This window comes from Colius striatus, chromosome 16 (genome assembly GCF_028858725.1).
Source record: "Colius striatus isolate bColStr4 chromosome 16, bColStr4.1.hap1, whole genome shotgun sequence".
Classification (NCBI taxonomy): Eukaryota; Metazoa; Chordata; class Aves; order Coliiformes; family Coliidae; genus Colius; species Colius striatus.
The window spans coordinates 7,210,954-7,230,266 of NC_084774.1; the positions used below are offsets into that span (position 1 = coordinate 7,210,954).

At 61.6% G+C, this 19,313-nt stretch overlaps 2 protein-coding genes across 4 annotated transcripts; both read right to left on the reverse strand.

Moving 5' to 3' along the window:
- Positions 1-981: 981 nt before the first annotated feature.
- PIGT (phosphatidylinositol glycan anchor biosynthesis class T) lies at positions 982-7,193 on the reverse strand. The gene is made up of 13 exons (XM_062009430.1): positions 6,619-7,193; positions 6,408-6,562; positions 6,007-6,184; positions 4,660-4,787; positions 4,073-4,173; positions 3,846-3,932; positions 3,509-3,596; positions 3,330-3,427; positions 2,906-3,071; positions 2,600-2,800; positions 1,867-2,032; positions 1,650-1,733; positions 982-1,517 (listed from the first exon to the last, which is right to left on the reverse strand). Exons 1-13 carry the CDS (start codon positions 7,191-7,193, stop codon positions 1,265-1,267), a joined length of 2,280 nt encoding a protein of 759 aa, XP_061865414.1. The 3' UTR covers positions 982-1,264.
- Positions 7,194-7,964: 771 nt separating this feature from the next.
- DBNDD2 (dysbindin domain containing 2) lies at positions 7,965-15,959 on the reverse strand. 3 transcript variants are annotated; one of them, XM_062008853.1, is made up of 4 exons: positions 15,823-15,959; positions 9,690-9,845; positions 9,143-9,286; positions 7,965-8,548 (listed from the first exon to the last, which is right to left on the reverse strand). In XM_062008853.1, exons 1-4 carry the CDS (start codon positions 15,863-15,865, stop codon positions 8,340-8,342), a joined length of 552 nt encoding a protein of 183 aa, XP_061864837.1. In that variant the 5' UTR covers positions 15,866-15,959; the 3' UTR covers positions 7,965-8,339. The 3 variants fall into 3 exon arrangements, with proteins under 3 accessions (XP_061864837.1, XP_061864840.1, XP_061864839.1); XM_062008856.1 differs by lacking the exon at positions 15,823-15,959 and adding an exon at positions 15,444-15,772; XM_062008855.1 differs by lacking the exon at positions 15,823-15,959 and adding an exon at positions 9,961-10,298.
- Between the last annotated feature and the right edge of the window lie 3,354 nt (positions 15,960-19,313).

Genomic DNA, 19,313 nt, shown 5'->3' on the forward strand with positions numbered 1-19,313 from the left:
GCCCGCCCGCCCGCCCGCCCGCCCGCCCGCGACCCGACCCGAGCGGCGCCGCCGCGCAGCAGCTCCGGCACGGGCCCGCGCTGCGCCGGGGGGCGGCGGGGGGAACGCGCGGGTCTGTCAGGCAGCGCTGCGGGCAGCCCTGCAGCGCGCGCACTGCGCATGCGCCCCGGAGCGGCTGGCTCGAGCGCCGGCATGGCCTGAGCGGCTCTGGGGCTGCTGAGGGGCTCGGTTCTGTCTCCTTGCAGCGTACAGTGGCGTTTCCACGCAGGGCAGCCTGGTTCCGCACGCAGCTGGCACTGCTTGCGCTGTGCAGCTCCACGGCACAAGGCTGCGTGGCATCGTGCAGCTGCACGGCACACTTGGATGCATGGCACACTGCTGCATGGTTTGTTGCTGCATGGCACACTGCTGCATGGGTTGCAGTATTGCATGGCACCCTTGGCTGCAGGGCACATGGCTGCAAGGCACACTCTGCTGCATGCCATGCTGCCCATGCAGAGTTTTGCATGCCTCGATGCTTTGGGGACACTGTGAGCTGTCAGGCAGATGTGCAGAAATTATATCAAGGAGTCAGAGGAGAATCTTGTGCTGCAGCAGAAGGGTGAGCAGGTGGAAGGGCTTCAAAATTGCTCCAAATAGAAGCTGGGAGCAAGAGGTTTTTCCTGAGGAGGAAAATAACCTCTTTCCATGGCTGAGGGGACAGACACACACCATGGCCAACAATTCATTTGAAAACTGGCTCCAATGTGGTGAGGTGTGGCAGGAGGGGGCTATGAAACGTGGCAGCTGTGGAAGGTGAGATGGCAGAGCAGATGAACCCATCTCTTCACTACAGATTGTACTCCTTTACATACCATGTATTGAATCTCCTTCCAGCTGCCACACATAGCGTGGTAGAAACTCAGCAGCTTGCAGAGACTCACAGGGTCAACTCTGCCAGCAAGGCTGAGAAAGGAAAATCAACCAGGAGAAGCACAAATGTACAAAACAGCTCAAGTTTACTGCCAGCATCATTCCCAGCCCATAAGTTACCCTTTCCCAAAAAGAAGTCTTATACCTTTTCCCTATCCCACAGCAGTGCAGTTCAGTAGTCAACAGGCTTAAAGCCTTTCCTCATCTTACTGATGGAAGTGATCTCTCAGCTTGTTGGATCCCCAAGAGTGATCCAGGCAGCAAAACGGGGCAGGCTACTTCCAGCAAAGACAAGAGGCAGCAGTGCTGTGCTGTGCTCCCTGGCTCAGCCCCAGGGCTGCCCTGGCTTCTCTCAGAGCGGAGGCACCCCCCGGAACCTGCGGATGACGTTGGCCAGTCGCTTGGCCAGCCCGCCCCGGTTTGGCTCTTCCACGTGAAACGTTCTGGTGAGCAGGTTGTAGAAGGAGCCGTAGCACACAGCCACCACGGTGCAGGTGAGGCAGATGACGTTGTAGGGCATGCTGAAGTCTGGCGTCGGCAAGTTCACCAGCAGCGGCTCTGTGTAGAGGCGCACAAAGTAGCTGGAGCCATCGGAGGAGGGAAACCTGAGGGAAATGGGAGCAGGACAGGGAGGGTCAGAGCACAGGGTGGCTGCTTCATGCTCAGCAGAAGGGATGAGAATGGCCAGCAGCCTGTGGCACTGCACCATGGCCCCGCTCCCCAGCACAGGCACTCACAGCGAGGTGAACAGCGGACTCTGCTCCATGTCCACATCCTTCATCGCAATGACACTGGGCACCAGGGCACTAAGCACAGATGAGCTAAGGAGACAGAGGACATGCTAGTGTCAGTCCTGCCAGCAATGAGACAGCAGGAGTTCTTCCCATCCCCAGAGACCTGGGCAGCAAGTCCTACATGAGGCCCGAGAGATGAGAAGCTGAGGTATGTCATTACCTGACATAAAAGCCGTGATTGGGGTCTGGTGTGTACTCTGTCCACTTCAGTAAGGCTCTCTCAAACTGGATTGTGATCTTAGTTACAGAGCTGGCAGGCAGCTGGATCAGCATTTCCAAGAGGTGAGGCCGTCTGCGGTCCTGGGCTGGCTGGTAGTGGATGTAACCTAAGCCCAAAGAGACAGTCAGTGAGGGGACCTTGTCCAATCTCACACTGCTTGGACATGTCCACCGGGGTGGGTGCTCCTGCTTCCACTGTCCTAGGAAAGGTTTCCTGGGCAAGTCAAGATGCAACAAGTGGGTGTTAATGCTAAATCTGCCTGGTCTATGGAGTTGATGATCCATGGTGTTAATGCTAAATCTGCCTGGTCTTTGGAATTGATGACCCATGAAAGTCAGGTGTTCATTGGAAAGGTACAAATGCAAAATCAGACCCAGTCACCAGTTCTAAATTGAGCCTCCTTTACTACAAAAATCAATTCACTTTGGCCTAGAGCCTAGACCTTTGGTCTAGATTATGAAGTACCACCCACGTGCCTCTTGTAAAACAGCCTTAATGAAACTCTGCTGTGAGCACTGAACTGCAGGCTAGGAACATATCCTAACATGTTTTGTTTTCCAGTCCAGTTTCCCAGTGATCGCTGGGGCCCAAGGGAAGGTCTAAACCACGTGTGGAACGAGCCACTTGTGTCAAGGGAACTGAGTGGCGTGAGCTCCTGGGAACGTTTACTTACTTGGCTTGTTTTCCTTCCCCTTTGTGATGATAGTCAGAGTGTGCACATAGAGTCGCAGGTACCAGGGCACAGTCTCCAGCAGGAGCACGGGGAAGGCCCGGTAGGGGTGGGTGTTGTAGATGAGAGTGCTGATCTCTCCGGCCTGCAGCCCGTAGCCACTCACGTAGCGCTGGGCGTGGAGCACGGGGGTCGGCAGTTCCGCTGTGGAAAGCGACACGGGAATGGAGGGGCCACACCACCTGAGTTTTAGGTGGGTGGGTTTTCTTCACCTTGGCCAGCAGTGCAGGTGAAGTTCTGGTCACTCACAGCTGTCCTGGGGTCGCTTCCACTTCAGCTGCACGTTGAGGCTGCGAGATGTATTGAAGAGCGAGGGGCTCAGCAGGTCATACACAGCGTAAGTTCTCTTGTCGCCCTGGACAATGGCTTCGTGTACAGATGTCGGAGCGGGGGTCACTTCCAGCAATTCCTTCTCCTGAGAAAGCAAATGGCTCATAAAAGGAGGTAACTGGCAGCTCTGGGCAAAGCTCCTTCCCACCCAGTGCCAGCTCAGCACTCCCACTAACACCACCATGCTCATCCTCGCAGAGGGAGGAAGCCACCTCCCTTCCTTACCCTCAGAGGGCCCCTGGAGGACCCAGCCATGCCAGGGGCAGATCTGAGGATATTTCAGAGCCACATGAAATGACTGAACTGAGGGAGCAGGAGGTGTTCTGTGGTTCATGAGCATTACCTTGTTCTTGGGGGAGATGTCAACGTAGACTTTGCTCTGCAATGCCAGAGGACAGGCGTCAGTGAGCGTGCGAGAGAACATCTTAAACAGGGACCAGTCTGTGGGAAACAAAGCGTGTGGCAGGTGAAGTGCTGCAGCCTGGGGGCATCAGGGACCACAGGGCACACCCCCAAGCTTACCCTTCTTTCCTTGGCCACTGGAAAAGGTGTCAAAGACCACAGTGAGGGTCTGTCTGAGCTCCCAGGACACAGCCAGGCAGGAGGCATCCTGGACAAGAAAGAGACAGGCAACTCTGATCACACCTTAGAGAGAGGCAGGACACCAGAATGGAGCTGGAACTCCACCAGGACCAAAAGAATCCTCTTGGGATGCAGGGGAGACCAGAGGACACCAGCTGTGTTAGACACAGTGAACCCACCACAGGGAAACTGGGCAAACTGGTGTGTCACCTTGCAGTGTCACAGAAGGTGCTGGATTGGAAGTGCTGAAGGAGAGAGCCCCGAGCCTGAAGCTTACCCTGCAGATGGGGCGGATGTGCACTGCCTGTGAGTGGTAGCTGCTGTGGAACAGGCGCTCGGCCTTCAGCAGCACAGCAAGTCCAGCCTGCGGGGAGAGGAGGAGAAACTTAGCCCCAGGTTTGTTCTCTGCTCCCATGGAAGGGCCCTGCTGCAACTTCCCTGGATGACTGGTGAGATCCCGCTCCATCAGGAGCGGCCCAGCACGGCAGCAGGACTTGCCATTACCTTTGAGCCACAGGGCAGCAGCTTCTTCCAGGGCGTGAGGTTCTCAGTGCAGACGACCTCCCGGGGCAGGACGGCGTATCGCAAGAGACGGTGGTCTGTGCCTGGGCAAGGAGGAGAAGGCTCAACAGGCTGGTACTGCTAGAGGCATGAGAGCAGCAGCAGACCTGTCCCACCCTATGGTGTACCTCAGCCCACCACCCTCGGCATCCCTGAAATGCCACAAGCTCCATCAGGAGTAGATCCCACTCTATCTGGAGTCATTGGGAAACAGATAAAGGTATCCCCTAGCAGATGTTTTTCTGAGTGGTTGAAATCCTCCAGCCCTCCCTAGGTGTTGTCAGAGAGACAGACAAGGCCCTGGGAGCATCTGCCATGAACTGCTTGGGAGTCTCCTCTGTTCAAATCCAAGCATTGTTCCTAGGGAGAGGAAATGCTTCCAGGAGGAGGTTAAGAACCCTCACTGTGCACACCCAGAACCAGAGTCCTTCCAGGATGTGCTCCCAGTCTCTCTGCAGTGGCATGAGGCAACACTAAAGCTAGAGGCAAGAGAGGGCAGAGGCAGGCAGCTAAGTATAGGCCAGGCTCACCGTTGGCTAAGCCTAGAGGTTTGAAGGATGCTGTTGGAGTGACTGTGTTGGTCGAGTCAATGAAGTTGAGAGAAGCACAGAATATTCCTGAGAGGATGTTACTCAGTTCTTTCCAGGCTTTGTCAACACTGTGTGAGAACAGACACCAGAGATTACTCAGCAGCTCAAATCCAACAGCAACAGCAAACATTAAATCAGTAACGTCCAATGAATAGACTGAGGTGACCAGGCTGGCTGTCAGAAGCTACAGGGAGCATACAGAGGCTGCTGATTGTGCACTCTCCAGCTCTCTTGGTATTTTATTCTAATGCATGCAATGTGGAGGACATTCACCTCTGGGCTGTCAGGGAGATGGGGATCTGCTCCCTGGGGATCAGGGAGATGGGGATCATACTCCCTGGGACAGCAGGGAGTATGCAGGAGATGGACGACATGGTTTATGGGGAAGAGGCTGTGAGACCTAAAGCAAGAGCTTGGTGAAGCTCTGAAGGCTGCCAGAGCTGCAGACTTTGAATGGGCCACTTGATGTGAGGAGAGAGCTCTGCGAGTCCAGGCAGAGCTGCTGCTGCTCAGCCAGGGGCTGTGTGCTGTGGGAGATGGTGACAGGTGTGGGACAGGAGTCAAAGGAGGTGAGTCACAGATCAGAGGTTGAGATATAAACCCCAGTGAGGGGTTTGTGACACACACCATACAGGAATGACCTGTTCCTGTAGTGAACAAGGGTTTTCAACGTTCAGTTACAAGAATATAGAATCCTAGAATGGTGGGTATTGGAAGAGCCCTGCAGAGCTCATCCAGCCCAACCCCCTGCTACTGCAGTTTCCTCTTGATCGGGAACAGATCAGGTCACACAGGAATGTGTCCATGTAGGGTTGGAAATCTCCCAAGAAGGAGCCTCCACACCCTCCCTGGGCAGCCTGGGCCAGGGCTCCCTCACCTCAGCACCAAAGGAGTTTTCCCTTGTGTTCCGTGGAACTTTTTATGTTCCAGCTGATGTCCATCACCCCTTGTCCTGTCACTGAGCACTGCAGAAAACAATGTCACCCCATCCTCCTGACACCCACCCTTAAGGTACTTTTAAGTGTTCCCCCTCAGTCTTCTCCAGGCTGAACAGCCCCAGTTCCTGCAGCTTTCCCTCAGCATCGCATCCCAGCCCATGCACTGCCCAGGGTTCTGCTCTGCTTTCCTCAGAGCTGCTCCTGGCCTTGGTGGCTCTTTATTCCAGGGGATGTTTTGTAATCCAAGAGCCCCACCCCGCGCGGCTGCCTCGTGTGAGAAGGATGGCAGCTCCGGGCGTGGGCGGCCACGGAAGGGACCCCGAGGGACAGCCCCGTGCCGGGTACCTACTCGGTGACGGTGGGCTGGAACCAGACCCAGAGCTCGGCGCCGGCGGGTGCCTGGAGGGGCGGCTGCCCCCAGGCGCGGGTGCGCCAGAAGCCTTGTGTGAGGGCGAGGTGCAGCTCCCGCACGCCCAGCGCGGCCGCCAGCCGGCCCAGCGCCTTCGGGAAGAGCCTGTAGTGAGAGACTGCGGCCGGCGTGAGCCCCGCGCGCGGGCAACCGCGACGTCACCGCGGCTCTGCCCGTGCGCGATGACGTCACCGAACCCGCGCCGGCCTCACCCTGACGTCACGCCCCGCGCGATGACGTCATCACACAATGGTTCAAAGGCCCCGCCCCCTGCGCCGCGCCCCGACCAACGGCGGCCCCGGCCCCGGCCCCCGGCCCCGCCCCGCCCCGCCCCGCCCTACCGGCGCCGCGCTGCAGGTCGGCGTCCCAGCGCGTGCGGAACTGGAAGGTGGCGGCCACGTCCCCGTCGGGCAGCGGGCTCAGCAGCAGCTCCTCCCGCAGCGCGTCCTGCAGCGCGTCCCGCCGCGCCCGCGCGGGCCCCGCCGCGCCCAGCGCCGCCAGCAGCAGCAGCAGCAGCGCCGCCGCCGCCATGCCGCCCCGCCCCGCCCCCGCCTTCCGCTTCCGGCCTCCCGCCCAATGGCCGCCGCTTCCGGGGTCGCCGTGGAGACGCGGAGCCGCGGGCCGGGCCCGGCCTCGCTCGCTCCGGCGCGGGGAGGCGATGGGAGAGGAGGGCCCGGGGCGGCTTCCTCCGGGGACCGCGGAGCCGCGGGGCGGCTGCGAGCAGCGGCGCCGGAGCCTGGAGCCCCGCGGTGGCGGCGGCTGCCCGCTGTGCCCGCGCCGGCAGCGGCTGCTCCGGCCCCGGAGCGACGGCCGTTCCGTGCGCTGCCTCCCCGCAGCTCCCGTGCCGCCTGAGCCCCGTTGGTTCCCCGCACGGCTTTGCCGCGCGTGGGGATTCCGCGGGGACTGTGCCTTCCCCTTCTCGGCTCCTCCCGCCGCGGTCTGCTCTCCCTCACGCCTCGGCGCTTTCTTTCCGGAGGGCAGCGTCTGTCTCCGGGCTCAGAGCCGTCCGGGAGCACGCTGCTTCCCCCCGCTGACAGCCGCGGCCGGCCCAGGGGGAGGCAAGCCGCAGCCACGGCAGGGCACTGCCCGACAGCCCCGTGGGGCTCCCGACGCCTCTGAACAGCCATTGCCATGTAGCTGGGACACTCCAGCCGTTCTCACAAGGGCCTGGCTGGTGCAGGAGGGAGTGCAGGATGGTCTGAACGCCCCCTGGGAAGCAGCCAGGATGCAGAGCGTTCCCTGGCTCCTGTTGCTTATCTCCCAGGCTCCTTTCCTCCAGGGGGTAACCGCGGTTGTGCTGACACAGCCCGAGCAGGGACAGTGCCTTCCTGGCCTGCAGCCACTGATAGAGGCAGCAGAGCTCTGGCTGGGCTTTGTGCCCGACTCCTCTTGTCCTGGCCTGCAGGGAGCAAGTGTGACAGGCTGCAAAGTGCCTTCATTCTTCTGGCTCTTCCTTTGCTGCTGTAAAGCAGCCTCCAGCCAGGGCTGCAGCCCTCATGAAGGGCTGGGGGAGCACTGGCTGCCGCTGCTGATGTTCCCTGCTCGGCTGCTTCAGCTGGGAAATCCCACTGTGCTGGTGGCAGGGAGCTGCAGGTCACTCCCAGCCCTGCCTGGGTCAGCTCTGCAGCTAGGGTCTCTCCCTCCTGGAGGCTGCACCCAAGCTGGGGGTGGGGACCCACTGTGTCACCAGCCACCCTTCTGTGCCGCAGTCTCTGCCGTCTGCTCCTGGCCTGGGCTCAGGAGCTGTCCCTGTGCTGGGGATGGGCTGCAGTGCTGAGAACAGGCTGCTTCATTCACTCCCTTCTGGCACCCTTGGCACACTGGCTTTACACCACTCTCCCCCCACCTAACCCTCACCCCCAGTGCTGTTTTCTCCCAGTAACACACACACCTGCTGCTTGGTTAGACTGGACTGTTATTTCTCTGTATGCTGCTGTTAAGTGCTGTCTGGACAGGACCTTTGTCAGTGGGATGAGGGAGCTGGGATCCTATGGGATGGCTTTCTGGGAATGGTGGGGCTGTGGGATGCTGAGCGTTTCAGGGCAGTGAAGCAGAAAGTGTTAGCAGCAAAGCCTGAAGAGTTAATTTTGGGAGTCTACAATACCCCTTTCCTTCTCCTTTGGCTGCCAGGAGAACCTGAGGAGGGGAAAACCATCCCTCCCCTCCTGCAGGGCAGCAGTCCAGGATGGGGGGTTACTGAGTGCCAGCAGCTTTTCTTCCTCTGGGCTGGCAGGTCCATAGGGAGGAGGCTGGGAGCAGGGCAGAGCTGGCTGCTAGCTTCTTGACACTTCCTCTTTGGGACTGTCCTCCTGCAGGTCCTCCTCATCTGACTGCACCACGGGAGTCTCAGCCCCCTCCTCACTGGTGTCCAGGCTGTTCAGATCCGTGGAGACAGAGGAAGTGGAGGAAATGCGTGATTTGCTCTCAGCTGCGCTGGGCACTCGCAGGTTGATTTCCTCTGGGCACTGGCTGGCATCTGTCCCTGGAGGAGAGAGTGGTAAGAGAAAGAAAAGGGCTTCTGGAGGTTCTTTCCTGTCTGGCATGGAGCCCTGTGGTGTGGGGCTGCTGGCTGCAGCAGGCAAGGGGAGGTGTTTGGCTTGGCCTTGGTGAGTCAGCACAGGGTGAGTGGGGAGGAAGCTGCTGGCACCCTGGGCTTTCCCATGGGACCCAGGCCCAGCTCCCTGGGGTCTGGCTGGGAGGTGGAGGGGCCCTGCAGCTTTCCCACTTGGCAGAGAGCTCTGCAGACCTGAGGAATTGTGACAAGACACTGGCTGTTCCAGAGAAGCTTCAGGACAAGAGAATTTGCCCCTGCAAAGTGCCTGCACTCTCCTGTTTTCTGCAGCAAAATGTATTTACAGGGGTGTGCACCTCTGGGCTGTGGACGTGGATACTGACAGGGACCAGCCCAGACTGAGGTCCTTCCAACCTCCCAAAATCCCAGTACCATGCATTTGTCTTTGCATGGGGGTGTGGATCTGCACACAGGGTGGCCAGGGCTGAGGAACAAACCCATGTGGGCACTGGGGTCAGGAAGGGTTCCCAGCCTGGACCACAAAAGGCTTGGGACTGGAAGTACCTGGCAGGGGCCCTGCAACGCTGCTCTCCTCTGTCCCACAGCCCAGAAACACGTCCACAGTGTCCTGGTCTGACAGGTCCATCATGTCCATCTGCTCCAGCATGTCCACGTTCACCTCCATGGAGGAAATGCTGCCTAAGGGGGCTGCAGAGACAGAGGCCAGTGAGAAGGTGAGTGCTGGTGCCAGACAAAGGACACTGTGAGCCCTGTACAGGCAGGACTCCGAGGAGGAAGGCCAGCCATGGCACGGGGCTGCTGCTAAGAGGTCCCCAAGAAAATCATGTTTCCTTAAAACATCTCTCTGGAAGGCCCTGCCATGCCACCACAGTCCCTGTCCCTGCCCCAAAGTGCTGTCTGCAGGAGCCTGTCTGAAGCCAGTGACTCTGCCAGGCACCAGCCTGGGTACCCACAGCCTGAGTAACCCACAGCACAGCCACACAGCCTGTGGGGTCCTGTCAGTGCAGGATATGGCTGTCCCACTGATCTCTAAGGCCTGTGTCATTGTTCCCTGAGATCCCAACCCCGTGCTGCTGCCCACAGCACTTACGTCTCCGATGCTCTATCTGCAGGTGGGATATAGGGAAGAAGTAGTCCACGTCATGCTGGAAAACCTCCTCAAAGAACTTCTGCCGCTCCCGCAGCTTCAGCTGCTGCTGCTGCATCTGCTCTGCATCCAGGCTGCGCTGAGCCTGCTCCATGTCAGCTGGGGAGAAAGGTGAGGAGGGTTGGAGCAGGCACAGCTGAGCCCCTCTGCCTGCCCAGCTCAGAGGTACAGCAGTGCTGGAGGGCAGGGGATTCCCTTCTGCTTTACCACACACATTGATTTAGTCCTTGTGAATAGCAACACACGCTGTGCTGGAGCTCCTGTGCTGCATTCCTGACTGACTGCTGAAGTGAATTATTGAGGGGGGAAAGGCTCTTGTTAGATCAGCCATGGTTTTCACATGTCCAAGTTTCAGTTTCCTCACTACGAAACAGAGCATTGCCTGTGAATGGGAACAAGCAGGGGAAACTCCCGAGAGCCAAGAACTCGTGGTGTTAGTGCTCCAGGCTTTCTGGGCTGAGGGATGCATGGGGAGGAAAGGAACCTCAGGAAGCTCAACAAGGGCAAGTGCAGAGTCCTGCACCTGGGGAGGAACAACCCCCTGCACCAGCACAGGCTGGGGGTGACCTGCTGGAGAGCAGCTCTGCAGAGAGACCTGGGAGTGCTGGCTGATAATAAACTAACCATGAGCCAGCAATGTGCCCTCGTGGGCAGAAAGGCTAATGGTATCTGGGATGCATCAAAAAGATGTAGCCAGCAGGCTGAGGGAGGTTCTGCTTCCCCTCTACTCTGCCCTGGTGAGGCCTCATCTGGAGTCCTGGGTCCAGTTCTGGGCTCCTCAGCTCAAGAGGGACAGGGAACTGCTGGAGAGAGGCCAGAGCAGGGCTACCAAGATGATCAGGGGACTGGAGCACCTTCCTTATGAGCAAAGGCTGTGGGACCTGGGGCTGTTCAGTCTGGAGAAGAGAAAACCACAGGGGATCTCATTAATATTTACAAATATCTAAATGGTGGATGCCAGGAGGTTGGGGCAGCATTTTTTTTCTATTGTATCTGGTGACAGGACAGGGGGTAATGGAAAGAAGCTGGAACACAAAAAGTTCCACTTAAACACCAGGAGAAACTCCTTTGGTGCTGAGGTGAGGGAGCCCTGGCCCAGGCTGCCCAGGGAGGGTGTGGAGGCTCCTCTCGGGAGGTTTCCAAACCCACCTGGACACGTTCCTGTGTGACCTGACCTGGGGGAACCTGCTTTAGCAGGGGGGTTGGGCTGGATGAGCTCTAAAGGTCCCTTCCAACTCCCACCATGCTATGATTCTATGAACAAAGGGCATGAGCAGCCCTGTCACCTCAGCACACCCACAGTGCTGCTGCCACCGTTGCCATAAGTGTGTCTGCACCCCCGCTGCAGGCACCCCCGCACAGCTCACACCCCCTGTGCTGCCAGCTCGGCTCTGCCTGCACAAACATTATCATTCCTGTAATTCCTCCTGCAGTTCAACACTGGTGCCTCTGTCCCCAGCTCACTTGGGAGGGAGGGAGCCCTCCAGCTGTTGCTGAAGGAGCTGTTTGTTGCATCCCTGGGCCTGGTGCCTCCCTTTTGTGTCAGGTACCCACAACAGCAAGGCTCAGATGGCACAGCAGGGTTGTGGCTGGTGGTCCTGGCTGTTCCCAGGCTGGTGTTTGACCTCAGCCATTTCAGATTTCCTCTCTGCTGCTCTTGGCCCAGGCAGCACAAGGAAAATGTGATTACTGGAGCAGGCAGTGCAGTAACCAAGGAAACCAAACAAACATCCTCTGCTCCGCCTGAGCACGGCCCAAACCCTCCCCTGCTCCGGGCTGGGGAGGAGGGAAGGGAACAGAGCAGCCTCCTCACCCTGTCTGGCAGGGGCAGGGGTGATGGCAGCAGGGGTGCTGGTGTGGTGTCCTGGAGGTCAATGTTAGGTCTTCTTGAGAGCCCTTCAGGGCTCCTCTGCACCTCTTTTCTGGTGTGTTCTTCAGCTAAACTCCACTGTCTGCAGGCACCTGCCTGGGGAAGCTGGGTTATGGCAGCAGCACAGCACAGGCATGCACTGTGACTCAGGGCCAGCCACCATGTGCTTTCTGGAAGAAGCTCTGGTCCTCTTCTGGCTGCTCAGTGTCTTCCTGTGGTGCTCAGGGTGGCAATCCTGGCTGCCTGAAGGGGCCTTTCCCTTGGCATGTCTGACCTGAGCCCTGGGTGCCTGCTGTGGTGCAGAGGCTCGGGGCTGACAGCAGTGGTTGCCATGCTGTGCCAGTGAAGGTTTCCTCACAAGGCTGCAGCCCAGAGCTACTGGGGCAAGGCAAAAACCTCCCCAGTGCTGCTTGCCAGAAAGGATCACAGAATCATTTTGGTTGGAAAAGACCTTGAAGCTCATTGAGCCCAAGCCCTCCTCTCACCCTGCCAAGCCCACCACTAACCCATGGCCCTCAGCACCATGGCTTTGCAATAGCTGCAGGGATGGGGACTCAACTGTGAATGGAGCAAAGGACTAGGAGTGACTGGAGCTGACTCCCTTCAGCAGCTGGAGCCAGCCCTGCCCTGTCCAACCCAGGCAGAGCTCAGCCCCCAGCCCAGCTGTGCTGAATGCCCACCACAGTGAGGAGAGCCCCTGGGGCTGGCTCCAGCTGTCAGAGGCTGAGCTGGGGGCAGAGCCTGACCCGCTCCCACGTGCAGGGTGACAGAGTGCCCCCGGTGTGGAGGTGAGGAGGAGAATCTCTACATCCTCCTGCACTGCAAACACACAATGAACCAAAGTGCTGGCAGGAGCTGCTCTGAGCCGTGCCATTAATGCTCTCAGTGCACGTGACCGATACTGGTGCTGAGGGTGCTTGGGGAGGCCGGGCCGGGAGCTGGGGCAGCATTCCTGTGGGCGCCGGCGTTCCTCTCGAGGGAGAAATTAGCAGGACCTGTTTATGAACTCGTTTTGGAGCTGTGGCCAGGGAGCCAGGCACGAGCACTGAGACGCCATTATGCACGGCAGCCCGGCAGCGGCAGAGGGCAGCTGGGCTGTGCTTGGCCCTGCCTGACCCGTGACCGCGGTGAGAGCCGGGGATGGAGCCTTCCCCCCTCCCGGGGCTGTTCCGGGCGCGGGGACAGCGAGCGGCCCTGTTAGCGCAGCTGCCTCTCAGCAGCCGGGGAGAGAAAGGAGAAAGGAGAAAGGAGAAAGGAGAAAGGAGAAAGGAGAAAGGAGAGCTGCGCTGCGTGCCGCGGCCCTTCCCCCGTGCCGGCCCGTCACGCTCCCGGCGCCGCTGGCACCCGTGGGGTCTGTATCAGCTGCTGGCACCCGTGCGGATTGTCTCAGCCGCTGGCACCCGTGGGGACTGTCAGCCACTGGCACCCGTGGGGACTGTCAGCCGCTGGCACCCGTGGGGTCTGTATCAGCTGCTGGCACCCGTGGGGACTGTCAGCCACTGGCACCCGTGGGGACTGTCAGCCGCTGGCACCCGTGGGGTCTGTATCAGCTGCTGGCACCCGTGGGGACTGTCAGCCACTGGCACCCGTGGGGACTGTCAGCTGCTGTCACCCGTGGGGACTGTCAGCCACTGGCACCCGTGGGGACTGTCAGCCACTGGCACCCGTGGGGTCTGTATCAGCTGCTGGCACCCGTGGGGACTGTCAGCCACTGGCACCCGTGGGGACTGTCAGCCACTGGCACCCGTGGGGACTGTCAGCTGCTGTCACCCGTGGGGACTGTCAGCTGCTCTTCCCAGCGCGGGACACGTCGCTCGCACAATGCGGCCCCTGTGCACCGCGGGGGCTCTGCCGGTACCTGCTGGTGGCCATTGTCATGGTTATTAGTCCGGGCCGCTGTGGCAGTGCCGAGGGCCGGGAGGCTGATCAGCATGCAGAGCCAGGCTGCTCCCCGCTGGCTGAGCCGCCCAGCGCGGCCGCGGCGGCCACGAGCACCCGCTGCCGTCAGATCCTTGCGAGGCTGGGCGGGCAGGGCAGGATTCCCCCCGGGATTCCCTTCTGGGTGGGCTGTGGGACGGGACACTGCCCCCACCGCTCCCTCAGCCCTCGCTGTGGTGGCCGCTGTGGGAAGGGGCTGTCTGAGAGCAAACGGCCCGAGCCCTCCCGTCCGCACGCCCGAGGCGCGATGGAGAGGGGCAGTGGCGGGGGCAGAGGGCCAGCCAGGGCTCGAGGGTGCTGGGAGCACCAGCCTTTAGCGCGTGTCCCACCCTGCACCCGAGCACAGCTCTCTGGCTGCGTTTCTGCTGGGAGGGGATGTGCTTTTCATTCCTCCTCAGCCCGTGGGACGCCGGTACAGCCCCCTCTGTGCTGCTGAATAGGAGGGGTGTATCTGGGAGTGGGAGAAGGCTCGTTAGTGAAGGCACGAGGCCAAGAGCCTTTTCTTGAGGCCAAGGTTCTGCAAGGGTTTAAAGACAGTCCTGAAAAACAATCTGAGCCTTGGAAAGGGATATGGGGTGATGGGGAGGTGAGCAGGGATTAAATGAGGGGTTACTCCAAGTATAGGTCAGTCAGTTCCTTGGTGAATGAAAGAGCTGGGGCAGGCTGGCCCAGACAGATTTTGTCCTTCTCCCTGTACCTCCCCAGTGCCTGAATCCCTGACCCCACAGCTCCAGAGAAGCCCAGGGCTCCCCACTGCTGCCCAGTCTGCTGGGCTGTGCCGTGTGCTCCCAGTCCCTGCGAGCCAGGCTGCCAGGAGATGGGGAAGGGGGGGAGATGCAGCTCCTCAGCTGCCACGGCATCTTCCAAGAGGCCCTGGGAGATCGGAAGCCTTTCCCTATCACTCTGCCCCAGCAAAACCGCTGTGGGACAAGGGTCAGTCCCAAGGGCTTTCAGTTCCTTTAGCCCTGGGAGAAGCAGCTGGTGTGGAGAGCTGGGAAAGCCCCACAGAACCGTGCAGGGTGAGGCTGAGTGGAAACAGGGAGCCTGGAACGCTCCGGCTGCCTAAGTGTTAATTCCCTGCACGGGCTTTTCTCGATGGGTACGTCTGACCTCGTGTTGCAGCCACAGCAAAAAATAACCAAAGCCCCGGTGAGAGGAAACGCACCAGGCAAAGCGAGGGAGGCAGTGGTTTTGGCAGAGCCGCTGGCTGGGAGCAGCAAGGGGAGGGGGGTTGGGAACTCGAGCGGGAGGCTGTGGCACCTGGTAACCCCTGCCTGTGCCGCTCATCGCCTGCACTCCCCAGAGCCACCTCCAAGTCCCCTGAGTCTCGGCACTAAAAATATCTGTGAGGCCAGAGCTCCCTCCCGGCGGGGCTGTGCCGGCCGGCCCCGCGCCCCGAGCGCTGTGCCCCCAAAGTCCAGCCCCGCGTCCCGAGCGCTGCCCGCTGTCCCCCCAAAGCTCAGCCCCACGCCCCGAGCGCTGCCCGCTGTCCCCCCAAAGCTCAGCCCCGCGCCCCGAGCGCTGCCCGCTGTCCCCCCAAAGCTCAGCCCCGCGCCCCGAGCGCTGCCCGCTGTCCCCCAAAGCTCAGCCCCGCGCCCCGAGCGCTGCCCGCTGTCCCCCAAAGCTCAGCCCCGCGCCCCGAGCGCTGCCCGCTGTCCCCCAAAGCTCAGCCCCGCGCCCCGAGCGCTGCCCGCTGTCCCCCAAAGCTCAGCCCCGCGCCCCGAGCGCTGCCCGCTGTCCCCCCAAAGCTCAGCCCCGCGCCCCGAGCGCTGTGCCCCCAAAGCTCAGCCCCGCGCCCCGAGCGCTGCCCGCTGTCCCCCTAAAGCTCAGCCCCGCGCCCCGAGCGCTGCCCGCTGTCCCCCACAGCCCGGCCCCGCGCCTTGGCTCACCGCGACACACTCGCCGGTGTCTTTGCTCTGCTCGGCCTCTTCCTCCCCTCAACCCCGCAGCTACGGGGAAATCGCTCCTCCCGGGGGGCCTGTGGGCTCCGTGCCCCCCCCGCCACAAGCCCGTGGCCCAACAGGTCTCCGGGCTCAGCCGCTTCCCGGGCAGGTGCCGTCCCGTCCCCGAGCATCCCCTTCCCCGGGGCAGCCCGGGCAGGTTGGTGCAGCGGGGGCGGGGGTTGCAAAGCGGGGGCGGGGGGCAGCACGGCTGCTTCGCCGCTTTGCAAGGGGCACGGCGTGGGCGTTGCGGGGGGGGCTGTGCGGCGCTCCGGCAGCCCGAGCCCTACCCGCCCCGCTCCCCTCCCGCCAAGCGCACCCCGCTTACCGGGCAGCCGCCGGCCGCGGCTCTGCGCCCCAGGCCCCGACATGCTGCGGCCGGGCGCGGACGGGTCGGGCCGGGTCGGGGTGCGGTGGGGTCCGGGCGGCCGGGCTCAGCGCGGGGCCGCCGCCGCTCGCCCATGCCGCGCTGCGGGGCGGTGCTCGGCGCTGCGGGGCGGTGCCAGCGCGCCCAGCCCCGCGGCACGGCTCGGAACGGCTCGGTACGGCTCGGTACGGCCCCGCACGGCACGGCAACCGCGGGGCAATCTGCGGCCCCAGGGGAAGGTCCTTGCAGAGCGTCCCCGGGCAGGGGCACCGGGGGCTCCGCGTTGCCGGGACCCCAAGGAGGGTCCCTGCAGAGGGTGCCGCTCCCGCCATGCACAGCCCCAGCTCTGTGCACCCCGCAGCGCCCGGCTGCAGGTGCTCTGCTCGGGCAGGAGCTGCCACGCGTGGGCAGGGGGTGGGCAGGGGTGTCTGTGCCCGGACAGGGAGCAGTTACCATTCATGATTGCTTTATCTTTCCCTCTGCTCTAAAAGCAGGAGAGATGACAGGCTGCTGCGTGGGCTCCCTCCACACTCACCCCTGGCCTTCCGAGACCCTCACCCCCCAGCACACCCGACTCTGGAGTGTTTTCTCCCACGTTCAGCCCTGCACATCGGGGCTGCTCCTTGGCAGAGCAGTGGCTTTGGCCGCCCGCCACCTTCCTGTGTCTCAGCGGGGTGAGTCAGGGCCTCGCCGTGCCCAGCACCATTCCGCCTGCAGCCCGGTCACCGCCGAGCCGGGACAAGGGGAGAGGCAGCCACTCTGCCCTTTTTTTCTGGCTGCAAGGGAGTTTCCAGTGTCTGTGGCATGTCCCGTCTGCCCCATTCTCAGTGGGTTTCTCTCACTGTCTGGATGACTAAAGATAACTGAGTATTGTTTGTGTCCCAGCTCTGCTTTGGCTACTGTTGCTTTGCTGTCTCCCCCCCCTCTCTGCCTCCTGGGACCTCCTGCTGCTGAAAACCAGCTTTGTGCCAGGGGCCAAGTGCCTGCACCCCATGCACTTGCCTGTAGCTGCTGGCTTCAGCTCGTGTAGCGGTTACAAGGGAGGAACTTGTGTCCACGTGAATGTTTATCTGTACCCAAGAAACATCCTGAGCCCTGCCTGACGGTTTCCAGCAGAGCGTGGGATGCCAGCACCGTGGCTTGGCCCTGGAGGGCTGGTGTAGCGAGAGGGAGGGCTCGTGGGCTTTGAGGAGCCGCAGGAGCAACTCTGTGCTGGGTACCTGCCGGCTCTGGCTCGCTGACAGCTGGCTGCGGGCTGGCACGGCCTCCGGCCAGCACCAGCCCTTCCCCACCGTCCCTGCTCACCCCCTGCCCTGCCAGCGAGGAGGCGGGGCCGGGGAATGAGCTCAGGGCTCTGCTATGCGAGACGTCTGAGTCGATCGGCACCGGTGTGGAGGGGGCACCCCGAGTGCCGCGATGCTGCCGGCAGCCCGAGCCGCCGCTGTGGGTCAGCACGCGTGGGAGCTGCCCACCCACCCAGCGACACGCTCCGGCCCCGCTGCTGCGGCCCCTCCGGCCCAGCTCGCCGGGAGGGGGCTGGGAAGGCGGTGATATCATCGGATATCACGGAGCCTGACTCATCCCGCTCTTGAGCACAAGCCGTGCTGCTCAGCGGGGCACGCGTTTGATTCCAATTAAGCCAGCAGAGCCAAGCCAGCTCCCCTGAATGAGTCTCTCTTTTTTTGCCGGTGGCCAAGCGTGTCTGCCCTTGAGCAAAGGTGAGAGGGGACACAGGGGACACCAGAGAGTCTCCACTTACAGTAGGGAGCCCTAAGAATAAGCTTTGCCACATCCCTGCGGGGCTTTGCCTGAGCCACAGCAGCATCCCTGCCTCCCTGTGCCTCCAGCACAGCCTGACTGCACCATCCTGTGTCAACAGCCCTAAATGCCCAGGTCCTTGAGAGGTGTCCCCTGGAGATCAGGGGCACAAGGCCAGGTAGGAATGATGCCTCTTCTCTCCGTGACACAGAGTTCAGCTCCTGCCAAAAGTCCCCAGGGGAGCCAGCATCAAAGTGCACCCATCAGCAGGAGAAAATGCAACGTGACTCGTTCCTCCTGCCCTTCCCACTCAGGTTTCTCCCCTCTATTAGAGGTTTGGGAGTTGAGTCAGGGAGCTGCGGGATGAGGATGGAGCTGGGGAGGAGTTGGCTGCTGAGGGAAAGGTGACCCAGTGCCAGGCAGGTGAATCATTTGCTGGTGAAAACAGGTGAATCACTTGCTAATGAGAACAGATCTTACTCTCCAGGAGGTGTGCATGGATGGGGCTGGGGGTGAGCTGCAGGTTGAATCCATCAGTAAATTGTGGAGCCAGGAGACAAAGCAAGGGTGCTTTTCCAGTGAGTGTGGTGATCCATTGCAAGGGAGGCAGGCAAGGCTCCAGCAACCCGAGGTCTTGTGGCTCCCTTAAAAGGGGTGATTTTAGTCTGGGACAGCGGAGAGACAGAAAAGCCATAAACACCCTCGGAGGAATGTGGCTGCTGAGAAATCTGCATCTCTGCAGGGCCGGGCCCGGGACGGGAGTGGAGAGGGTCGAGCTGCCCGGGGGGCCCGGTGGCTCCTTGGCCATGCCCTGTCCCACGGGAGGGCAGCTCGGGAAGGGAGGGCAGCTTGGGGAGAGAGGGCAGCCCAGGGAGGGAGGGCAGCCCTGGGAAGGAGGGCAGCCTGAGAAGGGAGGGCAGCTCGGGAAGGGAGGGCAGCTCGGGAAGAGAGGGCCGCCCAGGGAGGGAGGGCAGCCCGGTGTCGGTCCGGCGCTGGCAGTGCCGGTGCAGGGCTGCGGGAAGCTGCTGCCCAGCCCCGCGGGTGGGATGTCCCCGTGCCCTCGGGCTCCACGCCGCGCAGGTCCCGAGGGCTGCTGGCACAGGGACTGGCAGAGCTGGGAGGTGGTGTGTGCTCAGCCCTGGCCCTGGGCGAAGGCAGGCTGTTCCTGCAGCACCTCGGCAGACACCTGCACGGAGCGAGGAGAGGTCCTGTGCCAGGCAGAACGGTGGGCAGGGGCAGTGTGGGCATCGTGGGGATGTCTCTGTGTTGGCATGTGGCTTCTTGCTCTTCTCATATGGGGAAACAGCCCGGGGAGGTGGCTGCAGAAGGGCAGCACCAGCTGAAGGCAGAGATGGGGGGCTCTGAGGGGCTGGGGGGGCTGTCTGGCTGCCAAGCAGGGCAGGGATGGCACGGCTGGGGCAGCCCCAGTGTCCTACAGGCTGGTCCCCTCCAAACCCAGTGCCGAGCCAAGGGCAGGCAGGCTGTGACCCTGTAATGCAGGCAGGGGCAGTGGGGTGGGCACGGGAGCTCCCCGCTGCCCTGTGGCCCCCAGGCTCAGCCAGCAGCAGGGCTGGCTGCAGAGCAGTGCCCTGGCAGGGCCACCTCTGTCCCCAGCCTGCTGGCCTGCCTGCTAGAGTGCTAGGGAAGAGAGCCATGGCCAGGCCACGCTGTGCAGGCAGCTCCTGGCTCCCTGG

What these genes read in the sequence shown, in the direction of transcription:
- DBNDD2 (XM_062008853.1), bottom strand. Translation starts at nt 15,865, where the DNA reads ATGTCGGGGCCTGGGGCGCAGAGCCGCGGCCGGCGGCTGCCCG. An exon ending in CCGCGGCCGGCGGCTGCCCG is followed by an intron (nt 9,846 to 15,822) that starts GTAAGCGGGGTG and finishes CTTTCTCCCCAG; the next exon opens with CTGACATGGAGCAGGCTCAG. An exon ending in GCAGATAGAGCATCGGAGAC is followed by an intron (nt 9,287 to 9,689) that starts GTAAGTGCTGTG and finishes CTGTCTCTGCAG; the next exon opens with CCCCCTTAGGCAGCATTTCC.
- PIGT (XM_062009430.1), bottom strand. Translation starts at nt 7,193, where the DNA reads ATGGCTGTTCAGAGGCGTCGGGAGCCCCACGGGGCTGTCGGGCAGTGC. An exon ending in TGCTGCCCTGTGGCTCAAAG is followed by an intron (nt 3,933 to 4,072) that starts GTAATGGCAAGT and finishes CTCTCCCCGCAG; the next exon opens with GCTGGACTTGCTGTGCTGCT. An exon ending in CAGTGGCCAAGGAAAGAAGG is followed by an intron (nt 3,428 to 3,508) that starts GTAAGCTTGGGG and finishes TGTTTCCCACAG; the next exon opens with ACTGGTCCCTGTTTAAGATG.